The sequence below is a fragment of the Fukomys damarensis genome, unplaced genomic scaffold (assembly GCF_012274545.1).
Source record: "Fukomys damarensis isolate Sample0158 unplaced genomic scaffold, DMR_v1.0_HiC HiC_scaffold_16, whole genome shotgun sequence".
Lineage (NCBI taxonomy): Eukaryota > Metazoa > Chordata > Mammalia > Rodentia > Bathyergidae > Fukomys > Fukomys damarensis.
The window spans coordinates 46,336,493-46,357,917 of NW_022900928.1; the positions used below are offsets into that span (position 1 = coordinate 46,336,493).

General features: G+C 34.0%; 1 protein-coding gene across 3 annotated transcripts in view; it reads left to right on the top strand.

The window, feature by feature from the left end:
* Positions 1-21,240, top strand: part of Cep57 (centrosomal protein 57) — a 23,580-nt gene extending 2,340 nt beyond the window's left edge. For 2 of the 3 annotated variants that reach the window (XM_010633647.3, XM_010633649.3), the window contains exons 2-11: positions 2,743-2,899; positions 4,951-5,151; positions 5,453-5,574; positions 7,812-7,928; positions 8,489-8,566; positions 11,661-11,768; positions 12,224-12,301; positions 15,666-15,904; positions 16,443-16,587; positions 18,280-21,240. In XM_010633647.3, the coding sequence (XP_010631949.1) occupies positions 2,743-2,899; positions 4,951-5,151; positions 5,453-5,574; positions 7,812-7,928; positions 8,489-8,566; positions 11,661-11,768; positions 12,224-12,301; positions 15,666-15,904; positions 16,443-16,587; positions 18,280-18,513 (1,479 nt within the window). In that variant the 3' untranslated portion in view covers positions 18,514-21,240. The remainder of the gene's footprint in view (positions 1-2,742; positions 2,900-4,950; positions 5,152-5,452; positions 5,575-7,811; positions 7,929-8,488; positions 8,567-11,660; positions 11,769-12,223; positions 12,302-15,665; positions 15,905-16,442; positions 16,588-18,279) is intronic. The other variant, XM_010633648.3, reaches the window with a different exon arrangement.
* Positions 21,241-21,425: the final 185 nt, after the last annotated feature.

A 21,425-nucleotide genomic window follows, 5' to 3' on the forward strand; every position in this document is an offset into this window, starting at 1 on the left:
TGCACACACACGTGTGTGTGTGTGCGTATACACAACACAGGAAGCAGCTACAGTGTACTGTAAATCTCAAATGTGAACAACAGAGCAGTAAGTTTTAATTGATCTTTTTAAAATGTTCTTTCGCTGCAGCAACAGCAAGAAGAGTGACAACAGCCGGTAACATTGTTTGCTTTGTATCAACTCACCTATAGGGAGAGATTAATGCTAAATAGAAGCACAGGCAGCATAGTATTAAAAGACTCTTGTAATGATATCTTGTTCTTTTTGTAATTTGTATTCCTCAGTCATGGGTGAGGATGTAGCTTTTTTCTCAGACCTTTGCTATTTTTTTGTATTTTTTTCTTTTATGAAATGTCTTTTGCCTGTTTTTCACTTGGGATGCCTTTTATGACTGATTTATAGGCATTCATTTATGTATTCTAGATGTTAATTTGCAGTCCCTTAGGACTGTTTCAAGTGAATTGTGGCTTGTCTTTTGTTATCTTTTGATTAGTAAGAGTTCTTAATTTTAAGGTAGTAAAATTTGTTAGTTTTCTCTTTTTATAGTTAGTGATTTAAGAAAAATATTCTCAGCTCCAAGGCCTTTACTACTGCATTTAAAATTTTCCTCTGCAGATTTTAAAGTTGGAAACTTAAAATCCTTAGTTTACTGAATTAATTTATTTAGAGTAATGTTTTTATTTAAAGGGAACAACTGTCACAACAGTACTTTTTGAAAATTCATCCTTTCCCCAATAGTTTATAATATTTGCAATATATTTCCATGTGTGTACGGGAGTGTTAACTGTGTTATTTTCTCCCATTTTTGTATTTGTTTTTAAGTAGATATCTTTTACTAATTTTCCTTTTTACTTACTTAGTTGGGCAAAAGCAGTTACTTCTATCTATGATAATTAATTTTTATTAGTTTTTCTTTTACTGTATGATCTTTAGTTTCCTAAACTAATTCTAGCTAGGGCATAAGAAATAGTTCTTGCATGTTGATTTATACCAGCAACCTTACCAGTCTCCAATTAATTTTAATTGAATGTTCTTTGGTGGTTATTTTTTGTTTGGACAATGTGTTCCTTTTCAGTTGTAATATTTTTATTTCTTTTTATTTCCCTAATGTGCACGTATATTACTTTTCTCTGGTTGCTAAGACAAAATACCTAATATCCCAAATTGAAGGAGAAAAAGTTTGTTTGGCTTACAGTTCATAAAGGTTTCAGTCCATAATTGACTGGCTCCAAGGCAGGTTGGCAGAGTGGCAACAGTTCATGGCAGACAGAAGGTAGGAAAGCAACTAGAGGAGTTAATAGCTCTTTCTGCCCCTTTTATTTTAATCAGACTAAGCACAAGGACAGTTAGCACTCACGCCCTTAATCCCAGTGCCTTGGGGCCAAGCCCCCCCTTAATCAATCACACTCTAGATTCAGCCACCTCTGAAAAAGCTGGAGGCTTTGGGGAGACATCTAAACAAAAGCCATAACTGCAAGCTAGGAGATGTAGTAAAAATTGACTAGTTCTTCATTTGAAAAGGAATGTTTAAAATTTTGTACCATTAAGTATATTTGCTTTTTTTTTTTGTAATGTCTTAATGCTTCTAGAAAAATTTGTTCTTTGTTGGATGTTGAATGTTATTGATTGCTCATTCACATTTCTTAATGATCATACAGATTTTTACTTTTATGAATTACATTATAAGTGTAATGATCATCTAGACTTGTGTTCTTAGGGTAACCTCTCTTTGATCCCATTGTTTTACCTTTTTTTATGTAGTTGGTGTGATTTGGTAATTTTTTTGTCTATCTTTCTAGCATTGGAATCTGGTTTTAGGATCAGAGATTCCTCATAAAATGAATTGATTCCAGGTTCTCTCTTAGGGGTTTTTCAAGTACTTGTGTAAGGCTTGAAATACTTGTTGTTTGAATGTTCTGTGAAACTCAAATTAATTCTCTACAACTTGCATTGAGGCTTGGTGTAGCAGCTCATGCCTGTAATCCTAGTACTTGGGAGGCTGAGGCAGGAGGATCACCATGAGTTCAAGGCCAGCCTGAACTACGAAATGAGACCCAATCTGCAAATTTAAAAAAAAACAAAAAAACTTAAACTTCCCTAGAATGCACAGAATTGCTCAGAGCTCTTTGTCAGGTTTCTGTACCATTAGACCTTGACTTTGTTCATCAGTTTATTTCCTGTAGTTTGTTCATACAACCCCTTTTCAGGTAAATGAATGTACCTGTTAATCTAGAAATAATTGCTCTATATACCCATTTCTAGTTTGCCTGTCCTACCATAGGTTATTCTGTACTATCCCGTATTGATTTCAGCACTGTCAGAAACCTTTCTTTACTTCACTAGTTTGAAGTGATACTCTGCTGGATGCATCAATTTAATTTGCATTACTTATTTATAGTGTCTGGCAAATAGCTATATTTAGATAAATATGAAACACAGTTATATTTCTTGAAGTTGAGTGAGGTGGTTTATGCCTGTAGTCCTGTCCTACTGAGAGGTTGAAGCAGGAGAATCATGACTTCATGACTTTGAGGTTAGCCTGTACAGTGTGACTCCATATAAAAACAAGGGGGAGGTTACATTTTGCCAGTAATGGTTGAACTCTAATGTATATAGCCAGCATACTCTTATTTTTATTCTATTATCTCTTATCTGAGGAGCGTATGTACAGGTCAAATCTGTCATGAATATTTGTGGTTTAAATTTTTGAAAGAACACAGTACCTGTATTTTTATTTTTCAGAATATCTTAGCTGAACCAACAAAGTCTAATGGAAATATGGTTCGTCGTTCTTCATCTCCGTATGTATTATATCCACCTGATAAACCTTTCCTTAATAGTGAACTACGACGCTCCCCAAATAAGCCTACACTTGCCTACCCAGAAAGCAATAGCAGAGGTAAATAGACCCTAATGAAATAGATGTGATTTTTGTTTACTTGTTGCTTTAAAAGTTTAAATTTTATTCTCTATAGTTTTGAAATTAGAATAGGTATTTCCCCTTTTATTCCTGTTTCTAACTTCAAAATATAATGTTTTTATTGCGTTCCTTACATTGATTGTGTAACATTAACACCCACTAAATCGCTGAAGGTAAACTTTCTTGAGTCATCGTGAATCACCTATGCCAGGTGTGTCGTGTCTAACATCAGTCAGCCAATACTGCTTTTACTTCTATAATATTTCAAAAGGGAATTGTTTTCCTTTTTGTTGTTGTTGTTCTGGGTTCTCATCATCTGTTATTTATATGTCATAATGTATTCCTAAGTAATAATCCTTGTCCCCAATGTCTTAGCCATTTCCTTGTTGCTGGGACAAAATACCTGACAACCACAAGGTAAAGGAGAAAAGATTTATTTTAGCTCACAGTTTGAGGAGGTTTCAGTCCATAGTTGACTAGATCCAGGGCAGGGTGGCATTGCAGAGGAAAAACAATCTGTGGCACAAGATAAGCATTCCCATTCCAAATAGGGGGATAGAAAGGAATTGGTCCAAACAAGACCAAAATCAGGCAGGGCAAACATTAAGTCCTACTGTTCCTTGTCTAGTATCCAGGATAATCTGTAATAAGATGTGAACTCCAGAGAGATGGGATCAGATTTACAGCACTGTCAGCAGTTGTAGCTCTCATGGCTTCTCTCTTGGGCCAGTTTTGCTCACTCCTTGCGACTTTCCACAGACAATCCATGTTCCTGGCTTCTCCACCCTTCAGGGGTCTCCACTGCACTTTCAGATTCACAGACTGTCTTCTCAGGGGAACACTGCCTGGCCTCCCAGGCCTTCTGAAATCTGGGTGGAAGCCTTCCTGACCCCACAATTTTGCATTCTACATGTGCCTTAAACCAATGGCAATGTCAAGGTCTGCTGCCAACTGAAGCAGTAGCCAGGCTTCCTGCTCTCTTGGCTGTAGGGGTTGAATGTCTGGATTTCTGAATGCTCTGAATCCAGTCCTAAGGAACAGCTCCTTAGGTCACTGCCATTCTGGAACATGGTCTTCTGGAACTCTCTTCTCCAAGTAAAGTCTTTCACCTTTGTGATTTTGAGGCCCCAAAGGCCAGAGGTCTTCTGGTTCTTATGACACCCTCAAGCTGTCTTTTCTGTTGTGCAGTTCCAAAGTATTTGGCTATTTTCTGCCTGCTCTGCCATGAACTGTTTCTCTTGTATTATACTGCCCTGCTTCAGAGCCAGCTGACTGGACTGGAACCTTTACAAACTAAGCCGAACTAAACCTTTATTCCTTTAATTTGTGGGTGTCAGGTATTTTGTCCCAGCAACAAGAAAATAATTAAGACACCAATTAACAACATTATTTCCACTTTGTCATTGTCTTTAAACAGTTTTTGATTCCTTTGGCTTACATAATAATGTCTTAGCTTTTTTAAAACTTATATCCTATCTGATTTAATAACTTCATCTCTAAACTTTCTTTAATTCCTTGCCAATATATCCTTTGCTCTGGCTACTTTGAAATATATTTGTGCCTAGAACCTACCATCTATATTAGTTGTCACAATTCCAAGAATGGTGTGGGGAAGTGTTTTGTTTTGTTTTGCAGTGCTAAAGTAAAACCTACATTTTATTTATTTACACATTTATGAAAAAATTGAAAGAACCATAAATGACAGTTTCTATCTCTAGATAATAAGACTATTGGTGGTTGTTCTTTTCACTGTGTTCTACTGTGTCTTCTACATTTTTTTACGAGAAATATGTATTATGTCCTAGAATTAGAAATTTTTGAGGGATAGTATAGAGACTGCTTAGGTTTTTTTCCTAAATAATGAAAAAAATACTGTTTTAACAGAGTATTTTTCATGCTGTATTATGTTTAATTCTACAGTTGGAGTCTATGTGTTTTCGTGTATATAAAAATGTTCCAAAGAATGATCCTTTACTGGACCTATTTATCAATTTTTATTTTTCAATGAATTTTCTATATTGTTATCTTAGAGTATCTTATATATTTGGCAGCCATATTTTCTGCTCTGAAAAATCTTCAAGATAAGATTCGGCGCTTGGAACTTGAGAGGATTCAGGCAGAAGAAAGTGTGAAAACTTTGTCTAAAGAAACAGTTGAGTATAAAAAAGTACTAGATGAACAGATACAAGAAAGGGAGAATTCAAAGAACGAGGAATCAAAGCACAATCAAGGTTTGTTTTATTAAGAAAATTCAGTTCTATCAAAATAAGAATTGTAAATTTACTCAAAAACTTCAGGGATTACAAAATTACATTATGCTCATGCAGTTTAAGGAGCAGGTGTTGATTTCATATGTTATATTTACTGACTATAAGGTATATTTGACTAGCATATAGAAAGTGAATGATTTGGGTAATTAAAGAAGACTAGTATTACTGGAATGTACTGTTTATATATGTTTTAGATTGAATTCCTTATTAAAACTACTCTGGGGGTGAGCTGATTTCTGCTTTTCTTATGTATTCATTCTAGAATTGACATCTCAGTTGCTAGCTGCAGAAAATAAATGTAATCTTTTAGAAAAACAATTGGAATACATGCGGAATATGATAAAGCATGCAGAAATGGAGAGAACATCTGTCTTAGAGAAACAGGTATGCTGCCTCACAGACTGAAACTCAGTAGTTATTGCAACAATTAATTGAGGTAAAGACCTTTTTTCTCTGTGGTGACTTAATGCTACTGTAAGACTCCTGGGCTAAAAATTCTTAGGTTCAGTTATAGAATTGGCTCTTTGTTATTGTATTTAGCAGAATTTTATTTAAATTGGAAAAATGGTTACAGGGTATTTTAAAATTGTTAACATTCTTGAATCTGAATTATCAAAACTGTAAGTGATCATATGCCTCTATACCTCTTAAATTTGTTTTAAAGACTCAAGTGTGGTAGCATATTTGAAATTTCATAATTCTTTGTAAAGCTCTTTATAGTTGTTATTTTAACTAAATATTTTTTCTGCTGTTACACCAGAGGTCTTTGTATTTAAGTAACTTGCACATTTCTGAGAGAGTTTTTGCACCTTTAGTCTTCAGTAGGTTTTTAAGCAACCCTCCTTTTCCTACTATGACTATAGAATTTAAATTCATCATAAGCCATAATTCTGAACATCTTTATATAAAAGTTGATTTTATATAATTTTATACAAAATTTAATTAAATATGCTTGACATGCTAGGTACTCTACTGTATAAAAGAGAAATGCTATTGATGCTTTCTACCCTCAATTATCTTTCAGTCCTAGTTGAAGACATCAGTCTTAAGAAATACCTAAACAGTCATACAGCACTATATGAAGGAATGTCTAATCTTGTACATGTCTCATCACTATGCTGTTGAGTTTATTAATTATAATGACCATATTTTTATTTGATTGGGTCTTTTTCCATTTTTATTTTAATGTATTCTTTCATTCTTTTACCTCTGAGCACTATGGGCTGTTTTTTTTTAACTTGATTTTTCAAAATTAATCCTTTTGTTTGAGTTATTTTGGTAATTGTGTACATCATAAATTGCTTTATAAGGCAAATGTGAATTTGTATTTACTGATGCAAGGTGGATTTCACTGGTGTTAGTCCTCATTTATGTACTCTAGTTGTTTGGTATTCTTTCATTGTTGTAGATGATAAATTGCTGAGGTTTTACATTGTCTTCCTGTATATCTTATGTATGAAATTTCCAGTGGTGCCTCGTGATATTTGTCTTCAGTATATCCCTTTATTTGCTTTTAGGTTGTTACCTTCTGGATTCAATTGTGATTTTTCTTTCTAGCATTCAAACATGGTATATAATCATTTATTATTGCTGTATTTTGTCACGTTTCTAAAATGTCAGTTCACTAAGACATTTGTAAGATACCTTGACTAATGTACATAGCAGACTATTAGATGTAGATTATAGATGTCTGGATTATACTTGATTCATCAGTGAAATTTAAATACTGTGTTTAATATGGATAGTTCAATGGGAGGGACTCCAATACTTGAACAAATACACTGTAACTATCCACTAAAGTGAATAGAAGGAAATTAGTAGCTCACACTAATTCATGATAAAAATATCGTTTAATATTACTTTGTCAGTATTGTTAGTATTGATCATTGCTATAAACTTACATGTGAAGACAATATATTTATATGTTCAGATACTTAAGTGTTTTGGCTTTTTCTTATAGATCTTAATTTAGTATTTTTCCACTTCTTACTCTTACCTTCATGGTTTTTCCTGTGTCTGCCAGTCCTTAATTGTATATAAATGGCAGAGTTTTAAATTATTGGCCTTTAATTTGAAGAAAAAAATAAAAATGTTGTTGGGCATGCAGACACATGCTTATCCCAACATGGACAGACTAAGGTAGGAGCATTGAAAGTTCAAGGTCATCATAAGCTATAAAGCTGTTACAGAGCCTGACTACAGAGCAGGACTCTTATATTTTTAAATATGGTGGGAGGTGAATAAGCTTGTGTAAAAGATAAACATAAGACACCTATTTAGAAAAGTACTAAAGAGGACCAGACCAAGTAGAAAGAATCTGTGCTTATAAAGCCTGTATGTCTATTAAATTCCTGCTATTCCAGGGCATAAAGATACTCTTACCATATAAAATCAAATTATATAGAACAGTATACAGTAAGAACAATATTCATTTAAATCAATCACTTATTAATGTCCCTGTGGTTTTACCTTAATGTCATAATCTAGAGTTTCTCTCTGTATCTGAGAATTGTCTGAAAGGTCAGGTAAATAACATAGTATATCCGAAAAAATATGCAATGTTAGTAACTTTTCAGGTTTTTGATTATTAAATTAGTATGCTGTATTACATTGTTTCCCAGGTGACCCTAGAAAGAGAACGACAACATGATCAAACACATGTTCAGAGTCAGCTTGTAAAACTGGATCTTCTGGAACAAGAATATAACAAACTTACCACAATGCAAGCCCTTGCAGAAGTCAGTTAATGTATTTTTTTACTCATTAATGCATAATGATGTGTTTGTCATTTTTGGAAATTAATTTTGTATCTTGAATATTGATAGCAATAAAGTTGATCTTATAAAAAGGACATGTATAGGAAATTTTAAAATGAAAACAATTTGAAGAATGTTCATATTTTACAATCTTGGGGGTCATAAGGGAGTTATTTTTTTAAATATTGTAAGATAAAATGTTTTTGCATATTAAGGCTTGAAGTTCTTAGTTTAGGTTGTTCTCTGAATTAATTTTAGTTTTAACTGTGTAGCATTTGGGAAGCATTTAATACCACTGAATAAATTTTCAGATTTACCTTCATGCAGAACTGCATTCTTTGGCCATAGATTTTACCCATAATTTCATCCTACCTCAAAAATGACTTAATGAGTCACAAAGGAAAGTGTTATGAGTGTTTTCAAGTCCCGAGGCATTACTAGGTTGATTTAACATATTAACCATGTTTTAAATTTACAGCATATTACGTTGTTACACTAAAATTTTACTAATAGACACTTCATTTTGATATTTTTATCTCTAGAAAAAAATGCAAGAATTGGAAGCAAAACTCTTTGAAGAAGAACAGGAAAGGAAACGTATGCAAGCTAAGGCAGCTGAGGTAAGGTGAAATATCAGCAAGAAGGCTCTTCGTTTTTAATACTCTGGATATAAACAAACAGTTACATTTGAGGTCTTTGATTATTTACATTTTAGAAGAGTCCACTATATAATTTAATGTACAAAATTATGAACATATACTTTTACAAATAGAAAATTTGAACAGTTTTTTGTTTGTTTGTTTGGTACTAGGGATCAAACCTGTGTCCTTGTGCTTGTGAGGTAAGCAGTGGAACCGCTGAACTAAATCCCTAGCCCCTAAGATCTAGCTGGAGATCTAGCTCTCTTACTATACCATGCACAAAGCCCTGGTTTTGATACTCAGTGCTGCATAAAAAATTGTTTCATTTCTTGACACCATCAGGACACCAGGACAGAAACTGAAACACTGGTTGCCGTAGTACAGTTGTGGTGAATCTATGGCTTGTGTGCCGCAGTGGACTGTTTATATCATTGACAGCTTTAAAAGGTTGCCATCACTTCTATAGTAGCTAGTGACCCAAACCATCTGACAGAGCCATATTAAGAAAAGGAGCTCTGCTTTCCTAGTTTAGGATTTTATGTAATGCAACAGCCACCAGTTAGGCTGAGTAGATTCACAGTACATTGAATTTATATGCAGCAACCAAGCTGCATTTGTAGAAGATAGAAGATGGCTACCATCTTAAAGACTCGTTGAAGTTTTTTGTGTTTTTAAATGAAAGCTTGTTCTGAAGTTATTTGCCCAAATACCTCCCGGATACTTTCCTCCCCTTCTCGAGATCTTTATGATATTTCCAAGAATCTGTTCTCATTAATGTTAGAGGCAAGTCCAGATTTCAAAACAGGAGCAGAGACGCTGTAGTTCAGTCTTTTTTTTTGGTACTGGGGATCAAACTCGGGTCTTTGTGCTTGTGAAGCCGGCGGCAGAACCACTGAGCTAAATCACTGGGCCTGTAATTCAGTCTTTGATGAAGTATGTTGTGTCCTGAGTTCATGTTGTAAATGTGATCACAGGAATATAAATGCCATGTTACCTGTTCTAGTGCTCTCGAATTCTCTGATTTTGTTTGTTTGCTGTTCTGGTTTAGATCTAAAAATCCCCAAAAGTAATGTATTTGGAGATTGATTGAATCATGGTGGTGCTGTAATCAACAGAAAATTCATCCATCCATTTGTTCCATAGTTGAATATACTGTTTTCAAGTAGGGCTTGTTTGGAGGGAGGTCACTAGGGGCTGACTTAGAAGCTTATCTTTTTGTCTCCAGCTCCTCCTCTTGTTCTGTTTCCTGGATGTTGTGGGTTGAGCAACTTTCCTCCACTATGCCCTCCTGTCATGCCTTTTCTGCCTTGTAGCGAGTCAACCATGAATCCTCTGAAAACTGTGAGCCAAAATAAACCTCTTCAGTTTTAGGGTGTCAGATATTTTGTCCCAGCAACAGGAAAGATATTGATATATTCTCTTTCTGTTAAACCTGATAATATTTCCTTTTGTATTTACCTTCTAATCAGTTTGTGGATTTATATTTTTCAGTGTGCTTTCTTAGTTATGGAGCTTCATCTATATCTATAGATAGATAGATTTTTTGTGTGTGTGCCTGGGATCAAATTCAGGACCTTGCACTTGCGAGGCAGGCAACAGCACCACTGAGCTAAATCCCTGGCCCTGTGCAACTTTGTTTTTGACCTTCCACAAATTTTCTCTGCACACTCTGACTTTACAGAACGCTACTTCATTGTATCTCCATTTCCTCACATGTAATATGCAGACTTGTGGGTTATGCTTTATACACATTGTGTTGTTGAGTTCATTATATATGAAATGCAGAATATAACAAGTTTATTTTATGAATTTGAGGTTAATTTGTGGTTCCTATATTTTTCATTTAGTGGGCAAGAAATAGAGACCAAATAACTTGCTGCTGATGTACGTTATCAGTAAAGGTTATAAATTCTGGTAGTGAACACTAATGTAGTGGAAGAACAATGGCTTAGGGATGTGTGATTTCAAGTCTAGCTAATTCTAGAGTAGAACCTTGGGTGCATTACTTAATCATTCAGATCCCAGATTTTGCTATTGATAAAGTGACCTCCATTTTGTATATCTTAGTGTTGGGAGATCAGGTTAGACAAATAATAAAGTAATTTAGAATGTTAATGCTCTGGCTCAAAAATACAAAACAACTGGTAGGAAGACCTAGGTGGAAGTTAAATTGCTCAAAAAACCATTCTTTTGTTTACTGCTCGCACTCACTGTCTTAAGTCTTCCAAAGTAGTAATTTCCTACTCGTTGAGTTTTATATTTGCTGTATTTAAAAGAATTGTTACATGAAAGTGTTTAGGTGGTCCTGAGAATAGAGATCCCTGTATTAATTTGTCAGTAAATACATTTTGCTCCCAAAAACTGCAGTCATTGTGTAAAATATTAGAAATGATCTCAGTCTTGTTGATTCTTATTTTTTTCTAGTTTTATCATAATTTCCTGGAGAACTTTTTAAAGTACTTTAAATCTCGCAATCTGAATTTTTCTGAGATGTCAGATAATTTTGACACATATCAAATTTGAAAGAACCACTGTTATAGGCAAGATGTGTTTGTGTTTTTTTTAAGAATGCTAAAAGTTGGTTTAGGAAAAAAATGTCATTTTGAAACCCTTAGTAAATGCTTATGGAATTTATACCAGAAAGATAAGGTATTTTATTATAGTTAGGTTCCTGAGAAAAGCCTCTAGTGCTTTTGGACATAAGTTTCCAGTTCCTCCTTGTATTGTAAGTACTATATGTATGTTTTTAAAAAGTTGATATGTATGTATTTTGCTCTCCAACTGTTTTGCATGTATGGCACCATGGTAGATGCCATTTTTGAAAAGGGAAAACATTGAATGATCAGTTTAGAGTTAACATATATGACATGTGAGTCACTAAGTAGAATTCATGGAGCAACTATAAATAATGAAACTTTAGGTTCCAGAATGAAGAAGGGCATGGTTTAATATAGCAGTTCAAGATAGATTGAGAGATTAGTATTATAAAATATTTGAAAAAAGTTGAAATAGTGGTTCAGTAGTAGTTTTTTATTTCTACAGCATTGAATTTAGGCTCTCATGTTTTTCCTAGTTGCAGACTGATCTAGAAACAAAGAGGCTTACTTTTGAAGATAAAACAACTTCATATGCTCCCACCACAAAAAAAATTAAAAAAAAGAAGTCAAAACCACCAGAGAAGGTAAGAAAAAAGAAATAGGCAAAGTGTCATTAGTACATTGGGCAAAAGTATTCATAAATTAGTGAATCTTTTTTTCTTCACTCGCAAAGTGAAAGATAAGTAAAATTTACTATTAATTTTTACCCTGGTAGTGACATATATGAACGCATTTTGGAACTGCAGAATAATGTACAAATGTAAGTCTTATTCAGTCTGGCATTAGTGATCTTTGTTCAGTGCTTTAGGTGACTGTATACTGTTTCCCTACTTAGAGTATAACTGTTACTTTATCAGATAATTTGTTTTGCTAGCCTTTCCTGAGCTAGGATACGTATTGATACATATTAGTAATTGCTGAAGGCCATAGTATCAATATAGATTAAGCAAGTAGTAGCTAGGTAGTAATCTCAAAGTCTCAAGTTAATATAATCAGATTTTTTTCATCATGTGAATGAAAAAAATTCCTTTTCTTTCAGAAAGGACCTGTTAACTGTTTTGGTGCACAACCTCATTATAGATTATGCTTGCGTGATATGCCATTTGTGGCTGGAAAGGTAGGTGAGTTGGTCAAACTTCAGATTTTTTTTTTTACAAGGTAGGTATTTGAATTAACTCCACACATCTGCTTATCTGGCCTTTTTACCAAGTTGAATTATAGTAATCTAAGAATCAAAATGAAACAGAGACAAGTACTATGGAATTAGGGCACCAAGGAGGAGGTAAGGATAATTCAGAGCACTATCAGTTCTACTGATTTATATTTAGATAAGAATAGATATCATCAGTTTGTTCAAATCCAGGAATCTAATTCTCTAAAAAAAGTCATCATACATAGATTTGAATCTTTGTGTATATAAAGATAATCTTGTCAATTGTCAAATAAGGTGTGATTTCTAAGTGTTTAACTGTGTTCATATTACTTTTTCATGAACTCTGTGTTACTGGTTGTTTGATGTGTAGGTATCTCGAATGCCTAAGTTGTCAATTTTAGTAGCTTGGGTAGAAAATATTCTTTTGACTTTTATTTTTTCATTGATCTATTTAAAACCCAAATAAACCTTCAGAGAACAAGTTGGATGTGGTGATAAGCTTAATCCTGGCCCTCAGGAGTCTGAGGAAGAAGGATTGTGAGTTTGAGGCCAGCCTGGAATACAGAATGAGACCCTGCCTCAAAATAGTAAACCTTCAGGAACAGATTAGGGAATGAACTCTTTCCTAGCTTTTCTGCTTTTATTATGCAGGTGTATGAGATACACACTGTTTTTGCCATTGCTGTCCTTTGCTATGAATTCAATCTCTTGTTGAGTTGCACACCATCTTTCCACTCACATTGCTACTTTTGTCTTTTACTCGAAGTTATATTTTGGCCTCACCTCACCATAGAATCTGAGTTTCCCGAGGACTGGCTAGCAGCATCAGAATCACTGAGCATGCACTTTGAAGAAGCAGATTATGAAACCCTGCCAAAAAGCTACTGAATGGAATAATCTGAGGATGGGCCAATAAGTACTTTAAATTTATTTCCTAGTCCCAGTTTGAAGTTTTGTTAAATTAGGATCCATTTAGTCCCATTTCCTATCCAGTATTTTTATTCTATAAACAGTTAAGACCAATAGCTGTCTGTTTTGTATTTGAAAAGTACGTAAAGACCTCATGACACCTCACGTAGGCCCTTGTCTTTCTAGATCTTTTTTATTTCAGAGTTCTTTTGTAAAATGAATTAAATCTATTACCACAAATTCTACTCATTGGCCTTTTTTTCTGTTTTCAGGCAACCACAGAACAATTAACCCTTGAATACCAGGAAATTTTGAAATGTTTCAGGATAGCTTTATTTTGCTTACCTCATCATGCTGTTCTAGGTCATAAACAAATTCTTTTTTCTTCAGCTTTTCATCAAATGTCTTTGTTTATCACCTTATCACCCTTTTCCTTCTTAAACTGAATTGTGCTATGATGCACAGAATAAAGTCTGCCATATTCAAATTGTTGGCTAGTCACCCTACCAGCATATATATGGGAAAGCACGTTATCCTTTCACCTATTGATTTTAAGGTTCACTGAGGTAACGGGTATTTTCCTAGAGCTTTGTATCCGCCCTTTTAAGTCCTGTACTTGTGGAATTTTTATGCATAATTTTTAATCATGTGAAGATCTTAAGGAATAGATTCATCCTGTCCCACTTCAGAATCTATCTCATTCTTCCATTATATTTGTTTTTCCCGAATTTGATTGCCTATCTTTAGTAATTTCCATTGAAGTCATTAAGAACAAGGGTTGAACAGGACAGATGCAAAGAAAAATATTTTTAACTTGTGATTTTTTGAAAGTATTTATATTCTTTATGAGATACTCAGATACATTGAATGTACTATTGTTTAGCTGAGTTTCTCAATGGACTGTGAAGGACCAGTTGTTTTTAACTATACATCATCACAGATGAGTATCTTTGTAAAATAAAACTGAATTATTAGAAAAATAAAATGTACAAGTTTATTGCTAGATTCAATACACATAAAATTAATACAAGCATAAAAATAACAGGAAGAAAATTTTAAAAACTACTGCATATTGAAAGTCCATATACAATTAGTATAGTGAACACACAGTTATCAGCAAAATAGTGATTGTACTGTTGGTCAAAATATTGGACTAACCTTGCATTTCTGGACTATACCCAACTTGGTTGTGGTGTAAAAGTATTCTTATGTATTGCTGCATTTAGTTTATTAAAAGTAGAATCTAAGAAGAGCATCTGTTCTGTTTAGCACAATGGATTCCAAATCTGGCTGATGATAATTAATTGGATGACTTAAAAATAAAAATTTCCAGGCCGTTTCCTCATATTAATTGAGTTTGTAGTGATGCCTGAAAGTCTACATTTTAAATAAGCTCTCCACTGATGGAATTCAAGCAAATGTTTACCTGTAGGCTGGAACAGCATATTGAGATTGTTGGTTAATATTCAAAACAAAAAACAATTTTTAAATGGCTGCTAGATTTTCCTCTTTATGGGACATGCGTGTACTTAGTGCTTCTTACTAATCAAAAATAGAAAAGTTCAGTAAAAGTCTTATCACCTGAAAGTACACTGACAGGTAAGATAATGCAAGCACAATGACAATATATTGTGAAATATGTTGTGGTTGAGAAATGTAGAAACTGTTGGTAGCCGGACACAGTGGCACATGTAATCCTAACTATCCAGGGGACTGCGGCAGGAGAACAAGTTTGACTAATAATTGACTGTTGGGTGTCTTTTTTTTTTTTGGTTGAGTGTCAGACCTTGACTCAAAAACGAGAGACAGAGATGTCATATAGTGTGAAGGACTTGTGTTCAATATCTAGTTGTAGTTAATCTGAGAAATGAACCAAGTAATTATCTGGTTTTAGGGAAACTGGTACAAGTTACATTGTGGTTGGGTTTGAAAGCATACTATAAAATCTCCAGACAAAAGAAATGACATCTGCAGATATCATTTGTTCACAGCATAGACATTAGGAGATGGCAGGACATAGTGCCAGGAAATAAGGTTGCAGATCAGTGATAGTCTTGTCTTCCATGCAGAGGAATTTGGAACTGCTGTCAACTGTTAGTTGATTTAAATCAAAGAATTTCAAACAGGTAAAGATGATCAGAATATTTTAAGATAACTGATAGCCCTATAATTAAAGAAAGGAGGAAAATGATGTTCGCCCTATAGTTAAAGAGGTAGGTTTATAAACCAGATGAGTAACAGTAGTGTGGAAGACGGAGCACTATTTCTCAGGTTGGATCCAAATAATTTAGTAATTTACTGTAGAGTATTTTATGTCCTAGGCTGTGGGAAGGTTTATTATTATTAAGGTTAGAGAGTAAAAAGAAAACAGGAGTGAAAGATTTTGCTTCATTTATTTCTTAATAATTTCTCTTTTCAGTCCACTAGTCCTAGCCATGCTGTAGTAGCTAATGTTCAGCATGTCTTGCATCTAATGAAACAACACAGTAAAGTATTGTGCAATGATCGAGTAGTGAACAACATTCCTACGGCAAAACAAGTATCTTCACGAGGTAATAGAAGTAAGAAGTCAGCAACACCTCCCTCTTCCAGCAGCATCAGTGAAGAATTGTCAGAAGTCTTACAGACTTTACAGGATGAGTTTGGCCAGATGAGCTTGTGAGTTTTTGTTTTAAAAAACATTTTTAGCTTCTTGATGACTACTAATGCTAGTTTCATTCAGCAATTATTTTAAGCACAATTTTTGTGCCACCCACCTTATTAAGACTGCACAAATATAACCTTTATGGGTAAAATCTCCTCTAATACTATTAAAATTTAACAAACCAATGTTTGCATTTAGAGAGCTTGATTCATATTTAAGTTTAGCAAAACTTCACTGATGAGTTAGGGTAGTGTTGAAGATTAGTTTCCTTCTAAATTTGCCTGCCTACATGTATAATACTCTTGTAGGAGAAATGAACTATAAACAATTGAATACTTTCAAATTAAGAACTGTTGCATTTCCTTCAATGCTTTTCTTAAACTTTTCAACTATGAATAAAAATTTCAAAATCTGTTGCTCTGTTTAAAGAAGAAAATGACCCTTTAAAAACCATACCAGGACAGCAGTAGCACCTTGGTAGGTTCAGATATGGTGGACCAAATTGTGAAACCCAAAAAAACTAACCAAGCTCTACTTTTGCTTTGTATATAGCGATCACCAGCAGCTTGCAAAACTTATACAGGAGTCACCAAACACTGAACTGAAAGACAGCTTAGAGTGTGAACTGGAGGTATTAGTGGGAAAGATGGAAGCAAAAGCCAACCAAATAACTAAAGTTCGAAAATACCAAGCACAGGTAACTCGGTTTTCCTTCACCTAAGTTTCAAATGATCTAAAAAAACACTTCAGATACATTAGTTGATGACAGCAACTGTATGAAGAGCTACCAGAGCTAATTATTTGCAAGACAGTTTCTAAGTTCAATTACTGTACTAAGAATTGTTTCATGGGTTAAATGCTTTTGCTTAGATTTTATCTACCAATAAGATAAATCTTTCAGATACTGAATATTAGCAGTCTTAATTTATGAATAAACCTTCTGAGACCAACTTAAATGGTCAAGTTTGTCCAAATTGGGTCTTATAAAATACACCTAGAGATTGTCTTGAAAGGAATGTCAGGTGTAAATATGTGAAAATCGTTGTTACTCATATTAAAGAAATCAATCATTTTCTTAATATCAATTAAATGTAGTATCGCAGTCATACCCAAGGGTTTTTATCTAGAATCACAAGGATCCTTGTTTTATTTTTAACTACTGTGACTGCTGGCATTAAAGGGATTGGGTCAATATTGAGAGGCTGAGTCCAGCTAGGCTATTAGGCTTCTCAGAGGTAGTTGTTATTGGTCCATGACAGTAATTGGAGAGATTTGAAGTGTGTTTTGGATAGAAATACCAAGTTTTTGCTGCTAAATACAATATGGGCAGAAAGTATTGTGAAAGTACTGTTGTACTACTAACTGAACAAGTTTTGCCATTTGTTAACTGGAAACCAGTAGGCACAATGTCAAGTGTTTTCAATATGTTAAGTCATTTAATGCACTCAAAAAATATGTAAGGTGGTGAAGTGTGGGTCTTTTGGTTTTTTTCCCATTTGATAGATGAGGAAATAGCGCCAAATTTTTCGAGCACCTTACATACATCAGGAAATTTTCAGTAGCCCAGAGACATGCTAGTTCATTGGTAAATAGCAGAGCTGACCAGACTTGGTTGTTTTCAACTCCCAAATGTGAACTTTTTTTAAAAACGTGCTTTATTTTTCTAAAGTTCATGTTAAAGAAATAGATGCAAATAATTCCTGTAGGCATAATGGTTTTACTTGTTTGTACATTAGACTGTTTTATTCTAATGAAACACCAACATGTCAGTAGCAAGTTTGCTAAAGAAAAAATAAAATTCTCCCTTAAATTATTCCAAAAATGATAACGACTAAAATTTACATTTTTTTTCATAATAGTAACACATTACTGTATCTCTTCATCCATCTGGAACTTGACTCTTGGCCTGTTCAGACTAGTTTCTACAATGCCTGTTTCCTCATCTCAATAGTATCACTCTTTGCCTCCTCACGAATCCTTTCCCCAGCCCTACCTCTGAGAAGCTTCACAGCCTACCTTGACTCAGACTCTCTGGCTTGACCGAATCCCCTTGATGCTAGCAGTCACATAATTTTTTTTAATGGATCCTTGTGATTCTGGATAAATACTCTTGAGTTTGACTGCCGTATTACATTTAGTTGATAGTAAGTAAATGACTGATTTAGGCAACACTGCCTTAATGTGTTTGTTTACTCGTTTGCTTGTATATTCTATGTGAAGTACAAGTGTTAAATAACTAGTATAATGAAATTTTAAAGCTTTTATAAATACATACCTAGAATGCATTATTTGAGTTTTGGTTAGTATGAGTTATTGTAAAAGTACTGCTTATCAGAAGGAAATGTTTTTATTAAATTCTCCTTTTCCCTGCCTTGGTTATTTGGTATAGCTAGAGAAACAGAAGCTAGAGAATCAGAAAAAGGAACTTAGAGCTAACAAAAAGACTCTTGATGAAGAAGGAAACAGCAGTAGCCGTTCTTCAGGACTCGCAGGGACCCTAAGTAAAAAGGATTTTGCCAAACTGAGACCTGGAGAAAAAAGCAGGAAAAATCTTCAGTTATTGAAGGACATGCAAACCATACAAAATTTATTGCAAAGCAGTAATGTGTGTTGGAATTACTGACTGCTCACAAAAGGTCATAAATTTTATTCAGATAATCTGTACCTCATCGATCAGATATCGACAATTTACTTTCCAGGTTTCATGCTCACTAATGTTGGAATAGAAGGTGTTCAGGCCTAGGCTTCATTACACAGGTTTGTTGTGTTTTGCCACAAAACTGAATTTTAAACTATGTACGTAAATGAAAATCAAGGGAGTTTTAAAACTTGAGAAGCCACATTCATTCTTTAAAAGTACACTGTACTGGTATATTGCACTTTGTAAACAAGTTACCAATTTTTTACTTGTGGTGTGATTTTTTAAAAAAATTCTTTCTATATATATATATATATATTAGGTTTAAAATTTTCAAAATACAAGACTGGCCCACAGGCAGCATTTGCTTGAAGTCTCATTTTTAAATCTTCCCTGGCATCAAGTGCCGACTTTACTTTTTTTGTACAACTATTAAATATACTTTGACTATTGATGGATATTTTCTATATTTAAGTATTTATATATTTAAGAGGATTTTCGTTTGTTTTGGTATTTTAATCAATGATTAGTATTAAATGCGTTTCTATTGTTTTTTTCAATATACTTTAAAATTTTTTCAAAGATCCAAGTTCTCATTTAAATCAGATCACTTACCTATAAAATTATAAATGCACTTTTAAGAATATAGATTGTTAATGCAACAAGATTTTACAAAAAGGTGAGCTAGAAGGGAGCTGTTGTGAAGCAGTGCACATTTGCAGTTTTGCAATTCCTTTTTGTAATCATGTTATTCAGTCAAGGCATTGTGGTTTGAATTTTGAAACTTAAGATAACCCCTTGAGTATTTGTCTTTGGTGAACATGACTGCAATAAGAACTGTACACATATAATTATCATATCAATGTAAATCTGAATAGATCAAGATGTGTTGACTTTTTATAATTTTTCCACTGGAGTCAATAAAGCAGCTTTTTAAAAGGAAACTGAAATTTTACTTAGCCTGATAACAAAGGCTTTATTGTAAACTAAAAAATAATTCATACTGTATATACTGTCCAACACTTAATTTGCCATTCTCATTCTTACATAAAAACTAAGCCCACGAAAACTGAATTACCTCATAATGTGGAAGAACCTTTTAAGAGGGTTATAATGAGCATATGAGCCAAATATGACAGGAATTCCTTTTATGTGCCTCCTTGGGAACTGAGATGGAGGATAAGTATTATATCTAAATAACATGAATTTTTCTAGCTGATTACCAGACTTGTCAAGCTTCTTTTTAAAATTTTCTTCAGTTAGGAGTTAATTTAGTATGCTTACATAGATGACATTTGTGAATCTCCTGACATTGTAAATAAACTTTTGCTTGTGTGTACAAATTTCCTGACAAGCAGGTTTGTAATGAATCAGTGATGAGTCCATAGACCCAAGGAAGATGAGAAAGTGCTCTAATGACCTGGTAAACATTTCGTGTGTCTCATGTCCCATTTCAGTCATTAAACTTTTGTAATCTCCTTGTTGTAGGTCATTAAATTGTACAAGCTATCACTTGAACAGTTGTCTCCAACTCCTAATTAGAAGAATGATTGAAAGATGCTAAATCCTACTGCCCCTAGGCTAGGATTCAAATTGTACCTTCTCCAGCTTTCAATACTCTTATGTGAGAACTGAAAAAATACTAATTTTCTTACATGGTTTACAATGGAAGAATATGTCCATTTATGTTATAGCAAAACTTACTGCAGTGCATTTCAAGTCTGTTCTGTGTGTAAGATGCCAGCATGGACACCAAGCTGAGTGCATCAAAGATTCATGATCAGACATTTGAATTACCTCGATACAGTGTAGTGAATGTAGTGCTAAAGGCCATGTACACTGCTGAAGGGACACACAGGAAGGCAGGGTATGTCAGAGAAGGAAGTGATGGAATAACTTTCTGGAGGTAGAGATGATGCCTAAACTGTAGAAAACAGGAACTAATCACAAGGATGAACAATTCAAAAGTGGGTTGTATCTGCAGTTTACATGGGAGAATTGTGAATACAGTAACTGCTAACAGTTGAAGTATGCAGAGCAGAATAGAGGCATGGGCAGAGAATAGATTATGGAAAGCTGAGCAGCTTCAACTTTATCATGCTTGTCTCTAAATTTTGTATACTTGATCATAAAAGAAAAAGTACACTGTACAATGCAGGTATAAAGTTGAAAAATATGTAATTGTCAACAAAATACTAGGTTATGTGTAAATACATAAATGTGCTAATGTGTTTCTTTTACACATATGCCCGTGGCTTATTTTAAGTGCTTAAATGCATACCATACAACTGTGCCTGGTAGGTTCACTAAGGGAAGCTACTGGAATGTTTTGAACAGAAATGTGAAAATTTCGACTTAAGGCTAGGATGCTTTGCTTTGATCTGTTTAGCATTCTTTTGTTGTATCACATTACAAGGCATAATTGGAGAAATAGAATAGCAAATGAATCTTTGAAATACTTGATCTCGTAGCTTTGATACTGATTGGCCATTTAAATACTGCTTAAATTTTCTTAGAGCAAATTTAACACAATGACCAAATCATTTTGGTACCAACTTTGCTAGTGTTGGATGTACTAAGTAGAAACCATGAATCTTTATTGCAAGATGAACTGCATAGCTAAGTTTTAGACTATATCAAATAAGTGTAAAAATGCTGTATTTCAAATTCAACATTTCTAGGGGTTAAAAGAACAAGATAATCAGCTCTGGACAAAGTTTTAAATTAGTTGAAATTTCTTTTAATAGACCTAGGGATAAGAAGCTCCTTTGTTACAGTACATTACATATGGCTCTTTGTATATAGACACATTAGGGAGTCAAATGTTTATACCAGCACCAAACTCAGGTGAGCAGTGAATCAAAATTTCTTTCACTGGTGAATAGTGAATCGAGATT